Source organism: Lipotes vexillifer, unplaced genomic scaffold (genome assembly GCF_000442215.2).
Source record: "Lipotes vexillifer unplaced genomic scaffold, Lipotes_vexillifer_v1.1 scaffold397, whole genome shotgun sequence".
In the NCBI taxonomy this organism is placed as follows: Eukaryota; Metazoa; Chordata; class Mammalia; order Artiodactyla; family Lipotidae; genus Lipotes; species Lipotes vexillifer.
In genome coordinates this window covers 3,097,722-3,115,404 of record NW_006772681.1, presented here as the reverse complement: position 1 = coordinate 3,115,404, position 17,683 = coordinate 3,097,722, and the positions used below count along the sequence as shown (strand labels likewise).

General features: G+C 44.9%; 1 protein-coding gene across 2 annotated transcripts; it reads right to left on the bottom strand.

Annotated features, from left to right (window-relative positions):
* Window positions 1-1,406: 1,406 nt before the first annotated feature.
* NFS1 (NFS1 cysteine desulfurase) lies at window positions 1,407-17,669 on the bottom strand. 2 transcript variants are annotated; one of them, XM_007447762.1, is made up of 13 exons: window positions 17,517-17,669; window positions 16,793-16,902; window positions 15,967-16,083; window positions 14,892-14,975; window positions 11,364-11,516; window positions 8,859-8,952; window positions 8,046-8,180; window positions 5,380-5,537; window positions 4,867-4,972; window positions 4,706-4,787; window positions 3,990-4,073; window positions 3,486-3,575; window positions 1,407-2,153 (listed from the first exon to the last, which is right to left on the bottom strand). In XM_007447762.1, the coding sequence occupies exons 1-13, from the start codon at window positions 17,611-17,613 to the stop codon at window positions 2,090-2,092; spliced, it is 1,374 nt and encodes a 457-aa protein (XP_007447824.1). In that variant the 5' UTR covers window positions 17,614-17,669; the 3' UTR covers window positions 1,407-2,089. The 2 variants fall into 2 exon arrangements, with proteins under 2 accessions (XP_007447824.1, XP_007447825.1); XM_007447763.1 differs by lacking the exon at window positions 11,364-11,516 and having other exon boundaries at window positions 1,931-2,153; window positions 17,517-17,613.
* Window positions 17,670-17,683: the final 14 nt, after the last annotated feature.

Here is a 17,683-nt window from a genome sequence, read left to right as displayed (position 1 = left end):
ATTCCTGCTTCCACTGCAGCCAACCAGGGCTCTTCAGTTGGGAATGTTCCAAGCCTCTATGGCCTTGTCTCAACCGCAAGCAACGTGGCCACTGGAAACGGGACTGTCCCTCTCTCCCTCAAGGGGGAGGGCCATCCCCCACTTAAAGGCCCCATGCGCCACAGGGAGGTCCCCAAGCCCCAAGGGCCCCTTCCCAGGGACAAATGCCCTTGACGCCCAAGGGTGACCAGAAGAGACCATAAAAGAAGCCCAGTTTCTCTCCCCCAGCAGACCCCCTCTTGGTCTCGCCTGCTGCTCCCTTGCAGTGTATTCAATAAATCTCGCTTTCTACCCTCACTTCTGACACAGTAAATTCTTTTATTACCTGCATTGCCAGCCCCATCGCCGCACTCCGCAGCAATAATGCCATCAGCAGCAACATGGATGGACCTAGAGATTATCATACTAAGCAAAGTAAGTCAGAAAGAGAAAGACAAATACCATATATTACTTATATGTGGAATCTAAAATATGACACAAATGAACGTATCTACGAAACAGAAACAGACTTACAGACATAGAGAACAGACTTGTGGTTGCCAAGGGTGGGGGAGCAAGGATTGGGAGTTCGGGATTAGCAGATGCAAACTAGTATGTATAGGATGGATAAACAACAAGGTCCTACTGTATAGCACAGGGAACTATATTCAATATCCTGTGATAAACCATAATAGAAAAGAATATGAGAAAGAGTATATATATGTTTGAGTAACTTTGCTGTACAGCAGAAATTAACACATTATAAATCAACTATACTTCAATAAAATTTTTAAAAATATCTGTGTGATGTACTCTAAAATTTTTTCTCTCACCCTTTTTAGTGCTGGTAACATCCCACCTGTGGTTTCAGACCCACAAATGGAAAAACTCTACTGGCTATTTTGGCCTTCTCTCAGTTTCTCAAACACACCGTGTTTTTTTATGCCTCAGGCCCTTTGCTCTTGCTGTTCCTTCTTATTCCTCACTCATCCCTAGCTCTTTCGATGGCTAGAAATCATGTTTTTGCTTAACACCTGCTCAAAAAACTTTCCTAGTACACCCAGCATGGTAGGTTTTCTCCATTACTTCCCCTTACCACTCTATTTCTGCCATAGCACTCATCACAATCTATAATAGCCTTTTTGTTTAATTCTTACTTTCTGTCTACTAGAATGAAAGCTCAGTGAGGGTCCTTTTTGATCCTGTTAACCAGTTTATCCCCAATATCCACAATAATGTCAGGCACCTGAGAGGCATGCAAACTGTTGACTGAAGAGATAGGCAAGCAGACTCAGCTATGGAAATCAAGTGGAGTGGTAGTCTTACTCCACGATTCCCAAGTACAGCTTGGAATTCTCCCTGAGCCTCTCATAAAGTCACAGAATAAATAGAGGAAGGTGATTTTATTTCTCTAATTTGCAAATTAACAATTTTTTAAAAAGAAACATAAATTAGTACAATAATAGGTAGAGTCATACACATATTTCTGGCTCCATTAGGTCAAAAGAAAAGAAGGACAAGAACACAAAGGAGACGAGCCTTCTAAGAAACTTGCTGTTCAGTCTATAGTCAATATGAAAAGGTAGCCTTTGGAGCCACAAAAAAGATGAAATCGTAGATGATTATGCTTGATTCTGAAGGAGTCAATCTCTCTGAGCAGCAGTAAGCAACAACTCAAATGTCCAAGTAGAGCATCAGGGTCCCTGAACAAAGAGCCTTCTTCTGGTTCCTCAGGCTCCCCCCACCAAGGGTATGGGCTCCCCAAGCAGTAGCAATATCATTCATAGCAAATGTCCCTCCTGTTTCAGGATGAGAACATCCACTCACTATAAGACCACAGAAGGACTCCTGGAGAGAAATGGGTAGTGTTCCCCACCAAAGGAGCTGAGGCTGGAGAAAGATAGTTTTCTCATGTTTCTGTCTTGGAAGCAGGCCAATGCTGAAGTCAACTGGGCTATACCAATTCTGGTGTGAACATGGAGCAGCCACTGGCGGTAACAAGGTACCTGGCTGTGCATGGGTTGATGAGGCAGGAGAAGCCAGGCCAGCACAAAGTCAGAGGCCCACTCTTCTAGTGTTGGGTCCACCTGATGCTCTTGAGGTCAATGCCATCCTGCACCATCTCCCAGAGAGGGCTGCCAAAGAGAAGAGGTATTTGGATGAGTGAAGGCTTAGGAAGCAGCCAGCACTGGCTCCTGGGCTGTAAGCCTTGACTTGCCTCCATCTGCTCTTGTCTCTCCTCTACCTCCTTGCCCTGATAGACCCCAACACAAGAGGTTATCAAGTCTTTCTCAGCTATATGTAAGCAACAACTACTGAAGCCCGCGCGCCACAACTACTGAAGCCCGTGCACCTAGAGCCTGTGCTCCGCAACAAGAGAAGGCCCTGCTCGCCACTGCTGTAGAAAGCCAACACGCAGCAAAGAAGACCTCACGCGGCCAAAAAAAACACAACAAAAACCCCTAAAGAACTGAATAAATTCAGATGTTTTTCATTATTTAATTAAATTTTATTTATTTGGCTGCATGGCTTGTAGGATCTTAGTTCCCTGACCAGTGATTGAACCCGTGCCCCCTGCAGTGGAAGTGCAGAGTCTTTTTTTCTTTTGAACAGAGAACAGGAGTATTTATTTATTTATTTTTGGCTGTGTTGGGTCTTCGTTTCTGTGCGAGGGCTTTCTCTAGTTGTGGCAAGCGGGGGCCACTCTTCATCGCAGTTTGCAGGCCTCTCACTATCGCGGCCTCTCTTGTTGCGGAGCACAGGCTCCAGACACGCAGGCTCAGTAGTTGTGGCTCACGGGCCTAGTTGCTCCGCGGCATGTGGGATCTTCCCAGACCAGGGCTCGAACCCGTGCCCCCTGCATTAGCAGGCAGATTCTCAACCACTGCGCCATCAGGGAAGCCCTGAAGTACAGAGTCTTAACCACTGGACCGCCAGGGAATTCCCCGTTATTTAATTTAATTAATTTATTTATTTAAAAATTTTAAAATTTATTTTTATTTTTGGCTGTGTTGGGTCTTCGTTGCTGTGTGCGGGCTTTCTCTAGTTGTGGCAAGTGGGGCTCTGTTGTGGTGCGTGGGCTTCTCACTGCGGTGGCTTCTTTTGTTACAGAGTACAGGCTCTAGGCGCTCAGGCTCAGTAGTTGTGGCGCACGGGCTTAGTTGCTCTGTGGCATGTGGGATATTCCCAGACCAGGGCCCAAACCCGTGTCCCCTGCATTGGCAGGTGGATTCTTAACCACTGCGCCACCAGGGAAGTCCAGTTCTTTAGTTTTTAATGACACCTTTTCATACTCTGAAAACAAGTAGCCAAGAGGATCCACTTTCCTGCTTTGTGGTATCTCTAAATCCTAAAATTCAAGGATTCTCAAACTTTGGTTTCTGGCAGTGTGAATACACAGCCTAAGGATAAGAGAGGAGCCAGCATAGCAATTTCTTCCAAAGGGTCTCTGGTATAATAGTGCATACCTCATTTCTCGAAGACGCTTCACATGGTAAATGCACTTCTCCACTGTGTAGTCTACTTCCTCCTCTGTAGTGAAACGGCCGATTCCAAACCTGAAAAAAACACAGAGAGGAGCTCTGCATCAGACCTGTGGCACCAGGGTAAATTCATTCAGCAAATACTCAATGAGGATCTACTCCACAAAAGACATGGAGAGAACATGGTCCTTCCCCTAGAGGGCAGAGTTTCTCCGAACATGGTCTGTGTGCCACCTGAGAATCACTCTAGAAGTTTCCTACTCCTCCTCCAAACCTAATGAATCAGAATCTCTAGTGTGGCACTCAGACCTCTTCATCTTTCACAGACTTCCCAGGTGACAGTCAATGAGGTCTGCGAAACACTGTTCGAGAAACTTTCATGTAGAATGAAGAAGGGATAAGTTTAACTAAATGGAGGAAGACTCTAACAGGAGAAGAATAATACAAAAGAGGATGCCTTTCATAAATGCTGCAGCTCAAATGACTGACCTGATAGAAGAGTGAGCTAAATCCTCATCAGTGCCAATTGCTCGAAGGACGTAAGAGGGCTCCAGGGATGCAGAGGTGCAGGCACTGAGGAGAAAGACACAGAGCCTTGCTCAGTTCAGCAATAAATCTGCTTTTGGCCACAAACCTCCAGTCTTGCTCCCACCCCCAGACTCCTGGAGTCATACCATGGAGACAAAAGAGACATTCTAATCTGACACAGCGAAAGGGCCAGATGCTGCTAGCTGCTCTGGCCCTTGTGGAGGATAACCTCCTTGAGAATGACACTGCCAAAGCATGACAGAGCATGATACCACGTGAGCTAGGTGTGACACCAAGAGGCAGCAGAGCACCAGATGCTCACTCCCCTACAACCGAATGCATTATCTGTATAGGCCTGGACAGCAGCTAAACCCTTGGTGGCCTCTGAAGCACCCTTGAATTCTGGAGGCCTGTAACAGAACTATCAGAATAACACTAGAACAGATACATGCATCTCCTGGGACCACAAAAGGCACAAAACTCTACCACAGGAGGCCCTCCTAGGGTGGCAAACTTTAGCCTGTGCCCAGCCAGCTAAAAATAGGTGCTTACAAAATGACTTTTACTCTCAAGAGCTCTTGTGCCTGCCATCTCCACAATGGGAAGCTTATTAACCTAACACTTAAAGCCAGACTAACTGGTCCTGCCACAGTCCCTGTCTATCCAATCCAACTCACCTCCCCGAGGATAAGGCAACATCCTTGAGTGCCATCAGCAGACTCTCCCCTTCCACATATGCAAAGGAGAGGTTGATACAGCCTGGAAGAGTGAATTACTATGAGAGAAGGCTCAGAGTCTCCAGCTCTTCCAGATGGGGACAGAATGGGCACGTCTGTACCTGGGTAATGGTGCTCAGGGTCCCCATTCATCACCACATCTGGAAGGCTCTTCATTATCTTCCGTGTCAGTCGTTCTGCTAACTTGGATATCCGCTTGTGGTCATACTGAGGAGCAGGCAAGGGAGGACTAAGCATAGTGACCATTAACAGCTCAGAAACACACAGGACGAGGAGCCCTGCCCGGTGCCCAGAAGTGACTGTGCATCTGACCCACCTATTGCCCTGTGTTGCTGATGGAGACCACTGTATCCCCAGCACTGAGCACAGAGATGCTCAATAACTGGACAGATGGTTTCAATAACCCAGAATAAATGAGCTGATAACTACTGAAGGGCCTGGATTTTGGAGCCCATAACACCTCCCTCAATAAGATGCCAGCAGCACTGGGACAAAGATGGTTTTCTTAAACCTTCTTTTCTGGCAAAGATCTGACTCAGTCATGCCCAGAAGCCTCAACACAGGAGACCCAGCACAGGGGAAGAATCTGTGGGAGGGAACTGCTCTCCGCATACCTCCATCTCTTGCTGTGCCACCTCACACGCAGCCCCCAGCCCCACCACCAAGGGTGTTGGGACTGTCCCAGACCGCATGCCCCGCTCCTGCCCCCCTCCACTCTGCAGGGCCTCCACACGCACACGGGGCCGGCGGCGAATGTAGATGGCACCAACCCCTGGGAAACAAAGTTTATTACAAAAAAAGAGAAAAAGGAAAATGCAGATGAAACAAAATATCACTTTTCAAAGGGGTCAAAATATTCTTTCAACTTTTCTGTAAGCTTGACATTTTTCAAAAAAATAAAGATTGGGGGAAAAGAAGAAACAGCAGCAAAAGCATAATACTTATCAAAATTATTTTATACCAGGAGTGACAGCCAAAATGGTTTAAAGTCGCTCCCTATGCATGTATAAAATGACATCATGCAGTGCAGCATTATTCATAATAGCAAAAAATTGGAAACTTAGATGTCCATAATCAGGAAAATGGGCAAATAAATTATGGTACATCCATGCCTGAAATTCAAAGGAGGTGTATAAAAGAATGAGGAAGCTCCTGTACTACCACTATAAAATCTCCAAGATACATTGTTAGAACACTGGTGAAATGTGAATAATGTCTGTACTTTAGTTTAAAAAAATTAAAGATGCATTGTTAGGTGAAGATGCAATGAGTGTAGTATGCTACTGTTTGAGTAAAAAGGGGAAGGGGGGAAGTATATATGTGATTATAAATGTATTTATTTATTTATTTTTGGCCATGTTGGGTCTTGGTTGCCGTGCATGGGCTTTCTCTAGTTGCGGTGAGCGGGGCCTACTCTTCGTTGTGGTGTGCGGCTTCTCATTGCGGTGGCTACTCTTGTTGCGGAGAACGAGCTCTAGGTGGCACGGGCTTCAATAGTTGTGGCACGCGGGCTCAGCAGCTGTGGCTCGTGAGCTCTAGAGCACAGGCTCAGTAGTTGCAGTGCACGGGCTTAGTTGCTCCGCGGCATGTGGGATCTTCCCAGACCAGGGCTCAAACCCATGTCCCCTGCACTGGCAGGCAGATTCCTAAACACTGTGCCACCAGGGAAGTCCCATATATGTGATTATAAATGCATAAAATAGTTCTAGAAAAATACTCAAGAAACTGTCTCCCTAGAGGGAACTGCATGGCTAAGAGACAGAGGTGAGAGACTTTCCACAGTGTACTTTTTTGCAGCTTTTGAATTTTGAACCATATTACCTTGTCTAAATAGAATAAAAATTTTTAATTAAAACCTTGAGGGGGAAAAAAAGGGGAGAAGTCAGAATGGAAGTAAAAATTAGCATGATCTCCTAGGGTCTATCAAAACTTAAAAATGTATACAACTTGTGACTCAGCAAATCTGTTTATAGGAATTTCATACCAAAATATGAGCATGAATGTACAAAGATATTCACTAAGTAGCCAAGGGTTTTGAATAGAGTGAGCACTTGCTGAAGGTCACCTTCTCCCTCACAGAACAACTACTGACTTATTGAGGCAGAGACTACAGGTACCATAGCAAGCAAGGCAATAGTTCCCAAATTTATTATGAAGGACCCTAGTTTTAAAATAATTTATGTGCCAAACTGCATTTATTAAGAAATATTTCATTTCCCCGTTAAAATAAAATCAAATTCAAGTATCCTACACTGTCTAAATCTCTGCAGTTCCCAGGTTCAGAGAGTCAGTGCTCAGATACTACATCTGGACAGTGAAGGATACAATGTTATCTAAATCTATTTAGATCCTGAGTTCAAAAAGCAAGAGTTTGGATAGTGAGGGATACCTGTACACATTTAAGTGCTGATCAGAGCTTCTGCTCAATATGAGTTAATTTTATCAAAACAGATTTATGTACAAAAAAAGCCAATAAGCCAATTTTAGTTAAAGACAGAACACCTGTTGGGCTTACAAAAACACTCTTTACAACCTCTGGGAGCCTTTAGAAGAAGACTCTCTTATAGACTTCCAGGAGTTATCACACCTTTTTCCACAAGGTATACATCCAGATGACACACCCCGCAGATACAGCAAGCGTACTGGCATAACCAACCACCACAGGCCCTCACCCAAGAGAGAGAGGAGGAGTTGTTCATTTTGGATGGCTACCTCCATAAAATAGAGGACAGTAGTCTCTTCCCAAAGATTGGGGTGCAGAGGCAGAATTCCAGCTAGAAAACATTCATAGGCCAATAGGACCATAGGAAACAGACAAGTATCCTTGAGAGATTAATAGGAGCAAAGACTACTAAAAGTAGGAACAAACACCAAGAAACATAAAAGCCCATACAATCTTCCCCTAAGGCTAAAGCAAGACACGAGGGAATGAAGAACTCAAAGAATATTGATCTGCAAATCACAGTGGGGTAGATAAGATAACTGGATTTATCCAGCTAATTTAATATGACAAAACCTTTGTTCCTCAACCAAATTAACATCTACATGAAAGTATTTTCTAAAGAGACCAGTGAAGAATGGCCTGCTATATAGTAACTGCTAGAAGCTACCAATAAGCACATGTTCCTAGCTATTGCTAAATGACACTTGCATTCTGCAGGGCACTCTGAATATACAATTTCCTCTGAGAGCAGTGAGAGTCCGCAATGAGTCCCAGGAACACCTGTCAAAGAGTTTGCCGGGAGGTCCAGAGAGGAGGAACTCTAGGAGGGGCTAATACCTTTTGGACCATAGATTTTGTGACCACTGATGCTCATGAGATCAATTTTCATGTTGTTGACGTCGAGTGGGATTTTTCCAACAGCCTGGGCTGCATCAGTATGGAAATACACCTTTCTGGAACTGCAAATGTGCCCTGAGAAAACAACAAAGGGGAAGAACCAGAGTACAATGTTAGGAAGTAACCTGGCAGTGGCCCCACAATATACCATGAGATCTAAGGCAAAATTATACATGGCATTGGCCACTAGCCACATAGTAAATCACTTCTCTCTCTTTCTGTCTCTGTCGCTCTCTCTTTCTCAGCTCTAGTGCCCTTGACTAGAATAAACAAGAGCAAGTGCAAAACACCCCCGATATTCTGATTCATAAGACTCTTCCTACCTCATTAACACTGGCCTTTCAATATATCAGGTTAACTTTTAGATCCTTTTGATTTAAAAGAAGCAAAGATTAACAGATCTATTTGCTAATATACCTAAGAGGTTACAGGGCGAGTGCCTCTGGCTCTATGAGCATAGTAAAGAGATGTTCTAAAACAAAAAAGGTAAAAGAGGAAGAGAAAAAAGGTGGAGGTTTTTTGTTTTGTTTTCTGCACCAAGTGCAATAAAATGAAAACAACATAAAGGGTACTACACCTGGATTCAAATACTAGCTATGCTATTTACAATATGTCCTTAAACAAGGAACTGAAGCTCTCTCTCTCTTAGTTTCCTTACCTCATTCTATAAAGTGTTACAGCTCCTAGTCCAGTCCTGCTCCTCAGATGGATCTCAGTGGTGGGCAAGCGTCAGGGTCCACCCATGATACTCACCTATTTCTGCAATGGGCTGCTTCACTCCAATCTCATTGTTCACAGTCATGACTGAGACCAGACTGGAATCCGGCTGGATGGCAGCCTCTAGTTCCTAAGAACATCAGGAGTAAGGAAACTATATAGTACCAACAAAGTCCTCCCTAACTCAGAATGTATGCAAGCTTAGTCTTAAAAAGGGGCCTTTCACTACACACCTACCGGAGTGGGTAAAATTAAAATAGTGACAACACAAAATGCTGGCGAGGATGCAAAGAAACTGGATCACTCGTATACTACTGGTGGGAACCTAAAATGGTACAACCACACTGAAAAACAGTTCGGTAGCTTTTGTTTCTTATAAAACTAAACATGAGGGCTTCCCTGGTGGCACTGTGGTTGGGAGTCTGCCTGCCGATGCAGGGGACATGGGTTCATGCCCCGGCCCAGGAGGATCCCACATACCGCGGAGCGGCTGGGCCCGTGAGCCATGGCTGCTGAGCCTGTACGTCCAGAGCCTGTGCTCCGCAACGGGAGAGGCCACAGTAGTAAGAGGCCTGCGTACCACAAAAAAAGAAAAAAAACTAAACATGAGATTACCATATGACCTAGTAATTGCACTCTTGGGCATTACCTCAGGGAAATGTAAACTTAAATTCACACCAAGAAACCGATACATAAATGTTCATGGTAGCTTTATTCATAATAGCCAAAACCTAAAAACAACCTAGATGTCCTTCAACAGGTAAATGGTTAAAGAAATTGTGTACTTCCATCACATGGAATACTATTCAGCAATAAAAAGGTACAGACTACTGAGACATGCAACAACTTAAATGACTCGCCAAAGACTTATGCTAAATTAAAAGAGCCAATCCCAAAAGGTTACGTACTATATTATTCCATTTACATAACATTATTGAAAAGACAAAATTAAAGAAATGGAGATCAAATTAGTAGTTTTAAAAGAAGACCATGGGACTTCCCTGGTGGTCCAGTGGTAAAGAATCTACCTTACAATGCAGGCGGATCTGATCTGGGTTTGATCCGTGGTCAGGGAACTAAGATCCCACACGCCGTGGGGCAACTAAGCCCATGCACCACAACTACTGAGCTCGAGTGCCCTGGAGCCTGCATGCCACAACTAGAGAAGAGAAAACCCTCAGGCTGCAACTAGAGAGAAGCCCGTGCACCACAATGAACAGCCTGCGCGCCGCAACGAAAGATCCTGCATGCGTCAACAAAGATCCTGCGTGCCACAACTAAGGCCCGACACAGCCAAAAATAAAATAATTAATTAATTAATCAGTCTTAAAAAAAAAAGACCATGAAGCGTCATTGTGGTGATAGTTACAATGAAACTACACATGTGATGAAACTGCATAGAGCTAAACACACACACAAGTGAGTACAAGTAAAACTGGGGAAATCAGAGCAAGATGGATAGATTCTATCAACATCAATATCCTGGTTGTAATATTATACTATACTTCTTCAAGATGTTATCATTAAGGGAAACTGATAGAGGGTACATGAGATCTCTCTGTATTACTTCTGAAAACTGCATGAGAATCTATAAATATTTAAAAATTAAAAGTTTAATAAAAAAAAAGAGGGGGAGCCTTTCCTACATAAGGTTGTCAGAGTAAAAAGCAGCAAAGAACAAAGTAAGTAGTAAAAAACAAGGCTACTATTTTCAACACTGAGGTAGGGACCACATTTGACTAAAATATTTATCTTAAAGAAACTAGTAATCAACCTCCCAACAAATATTATGCTTTCCCTGACACTGGTCTAATGTAGGTTCTCAATGTTATGTTTCTCTCAGTTTCTTGTTTACTTCCTTTATTGCATATATCCCAATTCATAATTATTTCATTTATGTGTTTGTTTACATGTTAACTGTCCCCTTCACTAGAATATCAGCTCCTTGAGGGCAGGGACTAACATCCTACTTAATGGCGAAAGCTTTCATCTAAGATCAGGAAGAAAACAAGGGTATCTGCTCTCACCACTTTTATTGAACTGGGCAAAAAAAAGAAATAAAAGCCCTCCAGGTTGCAAAGAAAATAGTAAAATTATCTCATTTGCACATCACAGGGATCTGTCCAGGAATGGATTTGTCTAGGGATGTCTAGGGATGCTGATATCCAAAATTTGGTGGAGAAGATACTTGGACCCAAAATTGACATATAAAGATATGGGCCAAAAAGGGAAATATTATTCACAAAAACTACACCTACTCTTTTGAAGGATGAGAAACATCAGTGCAGGGAGAAGGAGGCCAGAGCTTTCCCGTGGTGGCTGTCACACAGACCAGGAAGCACCAACAAAGCTGAGAAACAAATCTTCCACAGAAAAGGAGGATGGTACACACTCAAGGGGAACATACTCTGAGTCACACTGCAAGGCCTATTTCTCTAAACCCCTCCCTCACCATTAGATTTAGTCCTTCAAGCTCCAGCTGAGGCTGAAGAGACAGATTTATAGGCTGAAGCCAGGCTCCTCCTATTTTGTCCCTCTTACCTTCAGGTCGATGATCCCACTCTTCTTCACTGGGAGGTAGGTGACCTGAAAGCCCTCAGCTTCCAGTGAACGGCAGGAGTCCAAGACACATTTGTGTTCTGTCTGCGTGGTGATCAAGTGCTTTTTCCGTGATCTGTAGAACCTGGCCACCCCCTAGAAATCGGCAGTGGTGAGAGGAAGAAGAATATACTCAGAGAGCCAGCAGTGACTTCCATCCTAGTTGTAGGGAGTAAGTGGACAAAGGCAGTATGCTCCAACATCAATTCTCTGACACCAATTGCATGTCCTATAATTCAATTTAATTCTGACACTAACTATCCCAAATTAGCGCAAATCCCACAGGTTAAGGGCCTCAGTCCCGCAAGACTGCCTCCACTTCATATGCCAGCCGTAAGGCCTAGGTGTCACAAGTCACCCACCCATACTTCCCCAGCTGGCTACAAATACAGGGCTTCCCACAGTCCCCTAAGGTTCAATAATTCTCTATGATTCACAGAACTCAATGAAAACACTATATTACTATCATAGCTTTATCACAAAGGATACAACCCAGGAACAACCAAATGGAAGAGATGCACAGGGTGTTCTGGGGCAGGGAGCGGCACAGAGTTTCCATGCCCTCTCCCCGTAAATCGAAGAATGCCACCTTCCAGTACAACCATGAGTTTGCCAACCTGGAAGCTCCTCTGAGTTTTGTTTTCCAGAGTTTTTATGGGGGTTTCATAACACAGGCACAACTGATTAAATCATTGGCCATATGACTGGACTCAATCTCCAGCCCCCCTCTCTTCCCCAGATGAAAGTTACAACTCTCTAATCACATTCTTGGTCCTTCTGGATTGGCCAGCATGTCCCTTGAAACTATCTAAGGGCCCACCATGAATCACTTCATCACCAGAAACTCAGGTATGGTACAAAGGGGCTTGTTATGAATAACAAAACACATTCCTAGCATTCAGGAAACTGCAAGGTTTTAGAAGCCCTGTGCCAGGAACACATGACAAAGACCAAATATATTTTTTATTGTACCATAGGTGGAAAATGGGGAACATTGCTATCTTTGCATCCCAGGAAAAGTCTTTCTCTTTTATTTCTATTTAAATACAAAACATACAAATATGGTGATACCCAAAGCTGGCAGTGCAGAAGTGAAACTCATAGACGCATTCCTTGCTGATGGCATTATTTACACTATAATCTCTTCAGAAATCATTTACAAAGATGTCTTAAAAGCTGAATTCACTCTTTACTGTGATTCCTCTTTTGGGAATTTACCTTAGGGCAGCGGTCCCCAACCTTTTTGGCACCAGGGACAGGTTTCATGGAAGACAGTTCTTCCATGGATGGGGGGCGAGGGGGCCGGGTTCAGGCAGTAATGAGAGCGTTGGGGAGCGGCAGATGAAGCTTCACTCGCTCGCCCATCTGCCGCTCACTTCCTGCTGTGCAGCCTGGTTCATAGACCGGTAGCGGTCCATGGCCCGGGGGTTGGGGACCCCTGCCTTAGGGAAATATTTCAAAGGATAGATGAAGCTTTAGAGACAAAATATGCTTTAGTTATATTTACAATCCTTAAAAAAACAGAAAGATTAAACACCAACAACAGAGAAATGAACAGTAAACTGCAATAACTCCATGAAAAAGGATATAGTTATATTAAAAACTATGGAGTTTGAAATGGAAAAACATAGGATATGTTATTAATGGTTATAGAAGAATAAATGTGGCATGCTACAATATGTGAAAATATTAAAAACAAATTCATATGCATGTATAATTTGTTTTCTAGAACAATACTAAACAGACTTGAGGTCAGAATAGGGGAGGAAGAAGTGGAAGACCTATACTTTTTTTTTTTTTTAATGTATTTATTTATTTATTTATTTATGGCTGTGTTGGGTCTTCATTTCTGTGCATGGGCTTTCTCTAGTTGTGGCAAGTGGGGGTCACTCTTCATCGCGGTGCGCAGGCCTCTCACTATCGCGGCCTCTGTTGTTGCGGAGCACAGGCTCCAGACGCGCAGGCTCAGTAATTGTGGCTCACGGGCCCAGTTGCTCCATGGCATGTGGGATCTTCCCAGACCAGGGCTCGAACCTGTGTCGTCTGCATTGGCAGGCAGATTCTCAACCACTGCGCCACCAGGGAAGCCCGGAAGACCTATACTTTATTTTAAACCTTTCCATAGGGTTAAAAAACAAAAAATCTCACCACATATGCATGAATTCCTTTAAAAAAATTAAAATAAAATGTGCAACCCAGTCCCTTCCAGAGCTTATAAGAATACTACTTTAAAAGCAGAATATGAAACTAATTAGGCCAAAATTATAACTACATAAAAACTGTATGTTCTTGAGGACAAGGAACATAAAAATGAAAACATTAGAAGTTCCCTCCCCACCTCCTATCTCACTTACCCAAAGTGTTGAATCCTCTGATAACAGACAGATATTTACTCTACCCGTCCAAGAGACCAGAGGAAAGCTGTCGCAACTACTCTAGCAATCCTTGGCCTCTAGGTTTGGGAATCTGCGGAAACCTTCAAAGCAAACATTTTCAAAGTTCTGAAAATGCTCCCCATTCCAGAAACCATTCTCATCTTTGGAGAGACCACACCCCTGGCTCTGTGGCCTCTGCAGTCCCAAGGAAGGATACCTTCCTTCTAAAGGGATCAGGCAGAGTACTGATGACTCTGGAACCTAGCCCAGGTCTAGGCCTCCTTTACTCAGTCCAAGGTCAGAAAAAGCCATACTGGCAACACAGGTGAGAGACAGTGGTGAGAGGGGGTAGAGCCAGAGTTGAACCTACAGCAGCCCACAATTTATCAGAGCCTTGGTATTTACACAATTGACCCTGGCAACCAGACCCAGTCAGACGTGTTTATGTTCTGTGAAACACCGACATGACTACTGAGACTGGAATTTTACTTTTGTTAGCACCGAAGATCGGTAGGTCCTAAGGATAGAGTGACTAATCTCAGAATGGGTGATCAAGTGAATGTCTGCAGAAGGCACCACAGCAACCAGTACAAAACGGGGACATCGAAAGAAAACAGGAGGAACTTGCTGCAAACAGATCTCATCAGAAAGAAAGGGAAGGCTGAGAGGAAGGCAGCCCTGAAATCACAGATATGTGTGAAGCTGGTAACAAGAAGCAGAGAAATATATCCAATTACAAGTGATTCTGGACTTCACTGTGACTAGATGAAAAGGATGGGGAAAAGGGTTGAGTCACCATTATTTACTCTTTGAAGTAGCTGCCGTCCAAAACACCACATGGTTGATGGTCCAAGAGCCACCTCCTTTCCTATCCAGCTACCTCACTGAACTCCGTTCAACAGGAGCAAAGACTTAAGATAGAGTAGACTGCAAAGGGCTGAAGGAAGCAACAAATCAGAAGGAGTATGTGTCTGTATTTTCTTCACAATAGGGTGAAAGTGGGTAGCTGGGAAATATATATGAGCCTAAATGATGGCAGGACACCACCTCCCAGGTCAGGAAAGCCCAGATATGCCCTTTGGTTCCCTTCTCTTACCTTAATTGCTATGTTGTTGGATTCAGTAGCGCCACTAGTGAAGATAATCTCACGAGGATCAGCCCCAATCAGAGATGCTACTTGCTGCAAGCCAAGAAACAAAAATAAGTAGCATCAATTCCCTAGGCAGGAATGCAGCTGCAGCGACAACTAAGACAAAGGTCTGGAGCAAGAAGAGCTCCACTGCATTCTATCAACTGCTCAAGAAGCAGCTCTGTACCCACTAGAATCAGACAAGGGGATATATTCAGCTGCATCCCAGATCCCAGGCTCTTTTCCAGCCCAATACAAAATAATAACTTTGGTGTTTTTGAAAAAGCACTTATTGAGCTCTTAGTATGTATATGCATCATGTTAATAAACACATCACCAGGGCTTCCCTGGTGGCGCAGTGGTTGAGAATCTGCCTGCCAATGCAGGGGACACAGGTTCGAGCCCTGGTCTGGAAAGATCCCACATGCCGCGGAGCAACTAGGCCCGTGAGCCACAACTACTGAGCCTGCACGTGTGGAGCCTGTGCTCTGCAACAAGAGAGGCCGCGACAGTGAGAGGCCCGCACACCGCGATGAAGAGTGGACCCCACTCTCTGCAACTAGAGAAAGCCCTCGCACAGAAACGAAGACCCAACACAGCCAAAAATAAATAAATAAATAAATATATAAACACGTCACCAGAACTGTCTGATTTAATCCACCCAATAACCCTAAGAAGTAGGAACTACTACAATTTCTATTTTCTTTTTCTTTCTTTCTTTCTGTTTTTGGCCATGTTGGGCGGATTGCAGGATCTTAGTTCCCCAACCAGGGATCGAACCCAGGCCCTTCCCAATCTCCATTTTCAGTGTGAGGAAACTGAGGCTTCGAGAAATCAGATAACTTGCCAAAGGTCACTTAGCTAGGAAATGTGGGAACTAATCAAATGCCTTCAGAGGGACTCCAAAGGCCTGTTCTTTGAATCTCTTCCTGAGAGAGCCCCAAGCCATTTCCACCTCCACCCACAGCTACAAAAAAATAAATGCCTCCCACAGGCCACTGACCCTCTGACATCAGAACCTCCTAGAGTCCTCTGTACTAACCTGGCGAGCACGTTCCATGGCTGCCTCACTCTCCCAGCCATAAGCATGTGTCCGGGAATGTGGGTTCCCATAGTAGTTGACTAGGTAAGGGAGCATGGCATCAAGCACCCGAGGGTCCTGAGCATAACAGAATAGATCAGTCTCCTCGAGCCCATAGTTAACTCGGGCCCCACTGCATCCCCTGAGACCTGCCCATCCTGCCTCAGCACACTCCCAACCCTTCAGACCCTGCCTAGATTAGGCCTCAAACATTCTTCCATCCCCTCAGGTACTAACCAAATGTTAGCCTAATATACTCCCCTACCAACCCATCTTAAATCAGATTATTCTACCATCTGCTCAGATAATCTACAAACATTGCCCTGTCCTGATAGCCGTGTCTGCAGGTGTTTCCACTCCTGCCAAGAAATGTGATCTACAAGAGCCCAGGACATGACAGAGTCCACATGTTGATGAAAACGTGCATTAATGTTCAAGTGTTTATCATGTACCAGGCGCTGTTCTAAGGGCTACTTTATGTCTTTTAACCTGTTTAATTCTTGCCCAAATTCACGTAGTAAGTAGCAATCCGGCTAATTCCAGAGCCTATGCTTTTAACTACTACCAGAGTGCCTACACTGAGTGATGTGTCCAAGATCAATAGCTAGTAAGTAGTAAAGCCATTTCTAGAGGACTTAAGCCTCCTGACTCCTGGTTCATTGCTTTTCCCAACACACAGTTCTCAATGGCTCTTACTTCTACAGGGATTCAGCCATTTCTGTGCATTGCCACTTCTACAATATAATTTCTAAAAACAGCTTGGGGAAAGCTGCCCCTTGATCCTTACCAGAGGAGTTGTAGCTTGCACATCCATATACAGAGGTCGCAGCACTGATTCCGCCTCCGGAGCAGTGGCTGCATCTGAGGGAGCAGCAGACTGGGGAGCATGGTCTACAACTGACAAAAAATAGAACGGAGTGGCCACGTGAGAGGATGCAACTCTGCACACAGGGCATCCAAGACAGTAGAAGGTAAAAGCTGGATGGAGGTGAGATAAATTTAAGGGGTGCTGAGGTCGAATCTCAGTGGAAAAGGAAACAAAACATCAGAAAACTTGAGCCAACTGTAAAGAGGTAAGGGAGAGAGACAGGGTTCTTGGAGGGGGGTGCTGAGACAACATTCAAATTGCATCGTTGGGAGTGAGGAGACCTCTGAAAGGGCAAAGCCACTGAGAAGGAATGTGGAGACGGTATGTAAGATCTCCTTCAAAGGTTACTGGCTGGACAACTGGCATCTCTAAAATTTGGCCAGGAGAGGTCCGAAGGCCGAGCATCAAGGGCTCTAAGGGCCTGCAGGGAAGGATCTGAAGTGCGGGATGGGGGCGCGCGGCGAAGTCAACCGTTCGGAGGGCCGGCATGAGAAAGTTTGAGGGGTGCGGCCAAGAGGAAGGGTCAGAGGGTCTGGGTAGCGGGCGGAAGAGGGAAGCTCCTGAATACGCAGGTGCGCCCCCGCGCCCAGGGGAGAGATCCTCCCCTCCGGGGAAGTGGCAGCGAGCGAGCCCCGGAGCGTACCGCGCAGGCGCAGCCCCCGAGTGGGTGCCTTCGCCCTCGGCCACAGAGCGGCGGGGGCGGCCGCGGCCATCAGCCTCCAAGAGGTTCTCAGTAGCATGATCTCGGTGGCAGTCCTGCGCCCGAAGCGGCTGCTGTCCCCAGCTACAGGCCCCCGGAAGTACTACTCC

Coding starts and splice junctions, on each gene's coding strand:
- NFS1 (XM_007447762.1), bottom strand. CDS start 17,613: ATGCTACTGAGAACCTCTTGGAGGCTGATGGCCGCGGCCGCCCCCGCC. Junction 14,976..15,966: donor CCATGGAACGTGCTCGCCAG/GTTAGTACAGAG, acceptor CTTGGCTTGCAG/CAAGTAGCATCTCTGATTGG. Junction 5,538..8,045: donor CAAAATCTATGGTCCAAAAG/GTATTAGCCCCT, acceptor TTTGTTTCCCAG/GGGTTGGTGCCATCTACATT.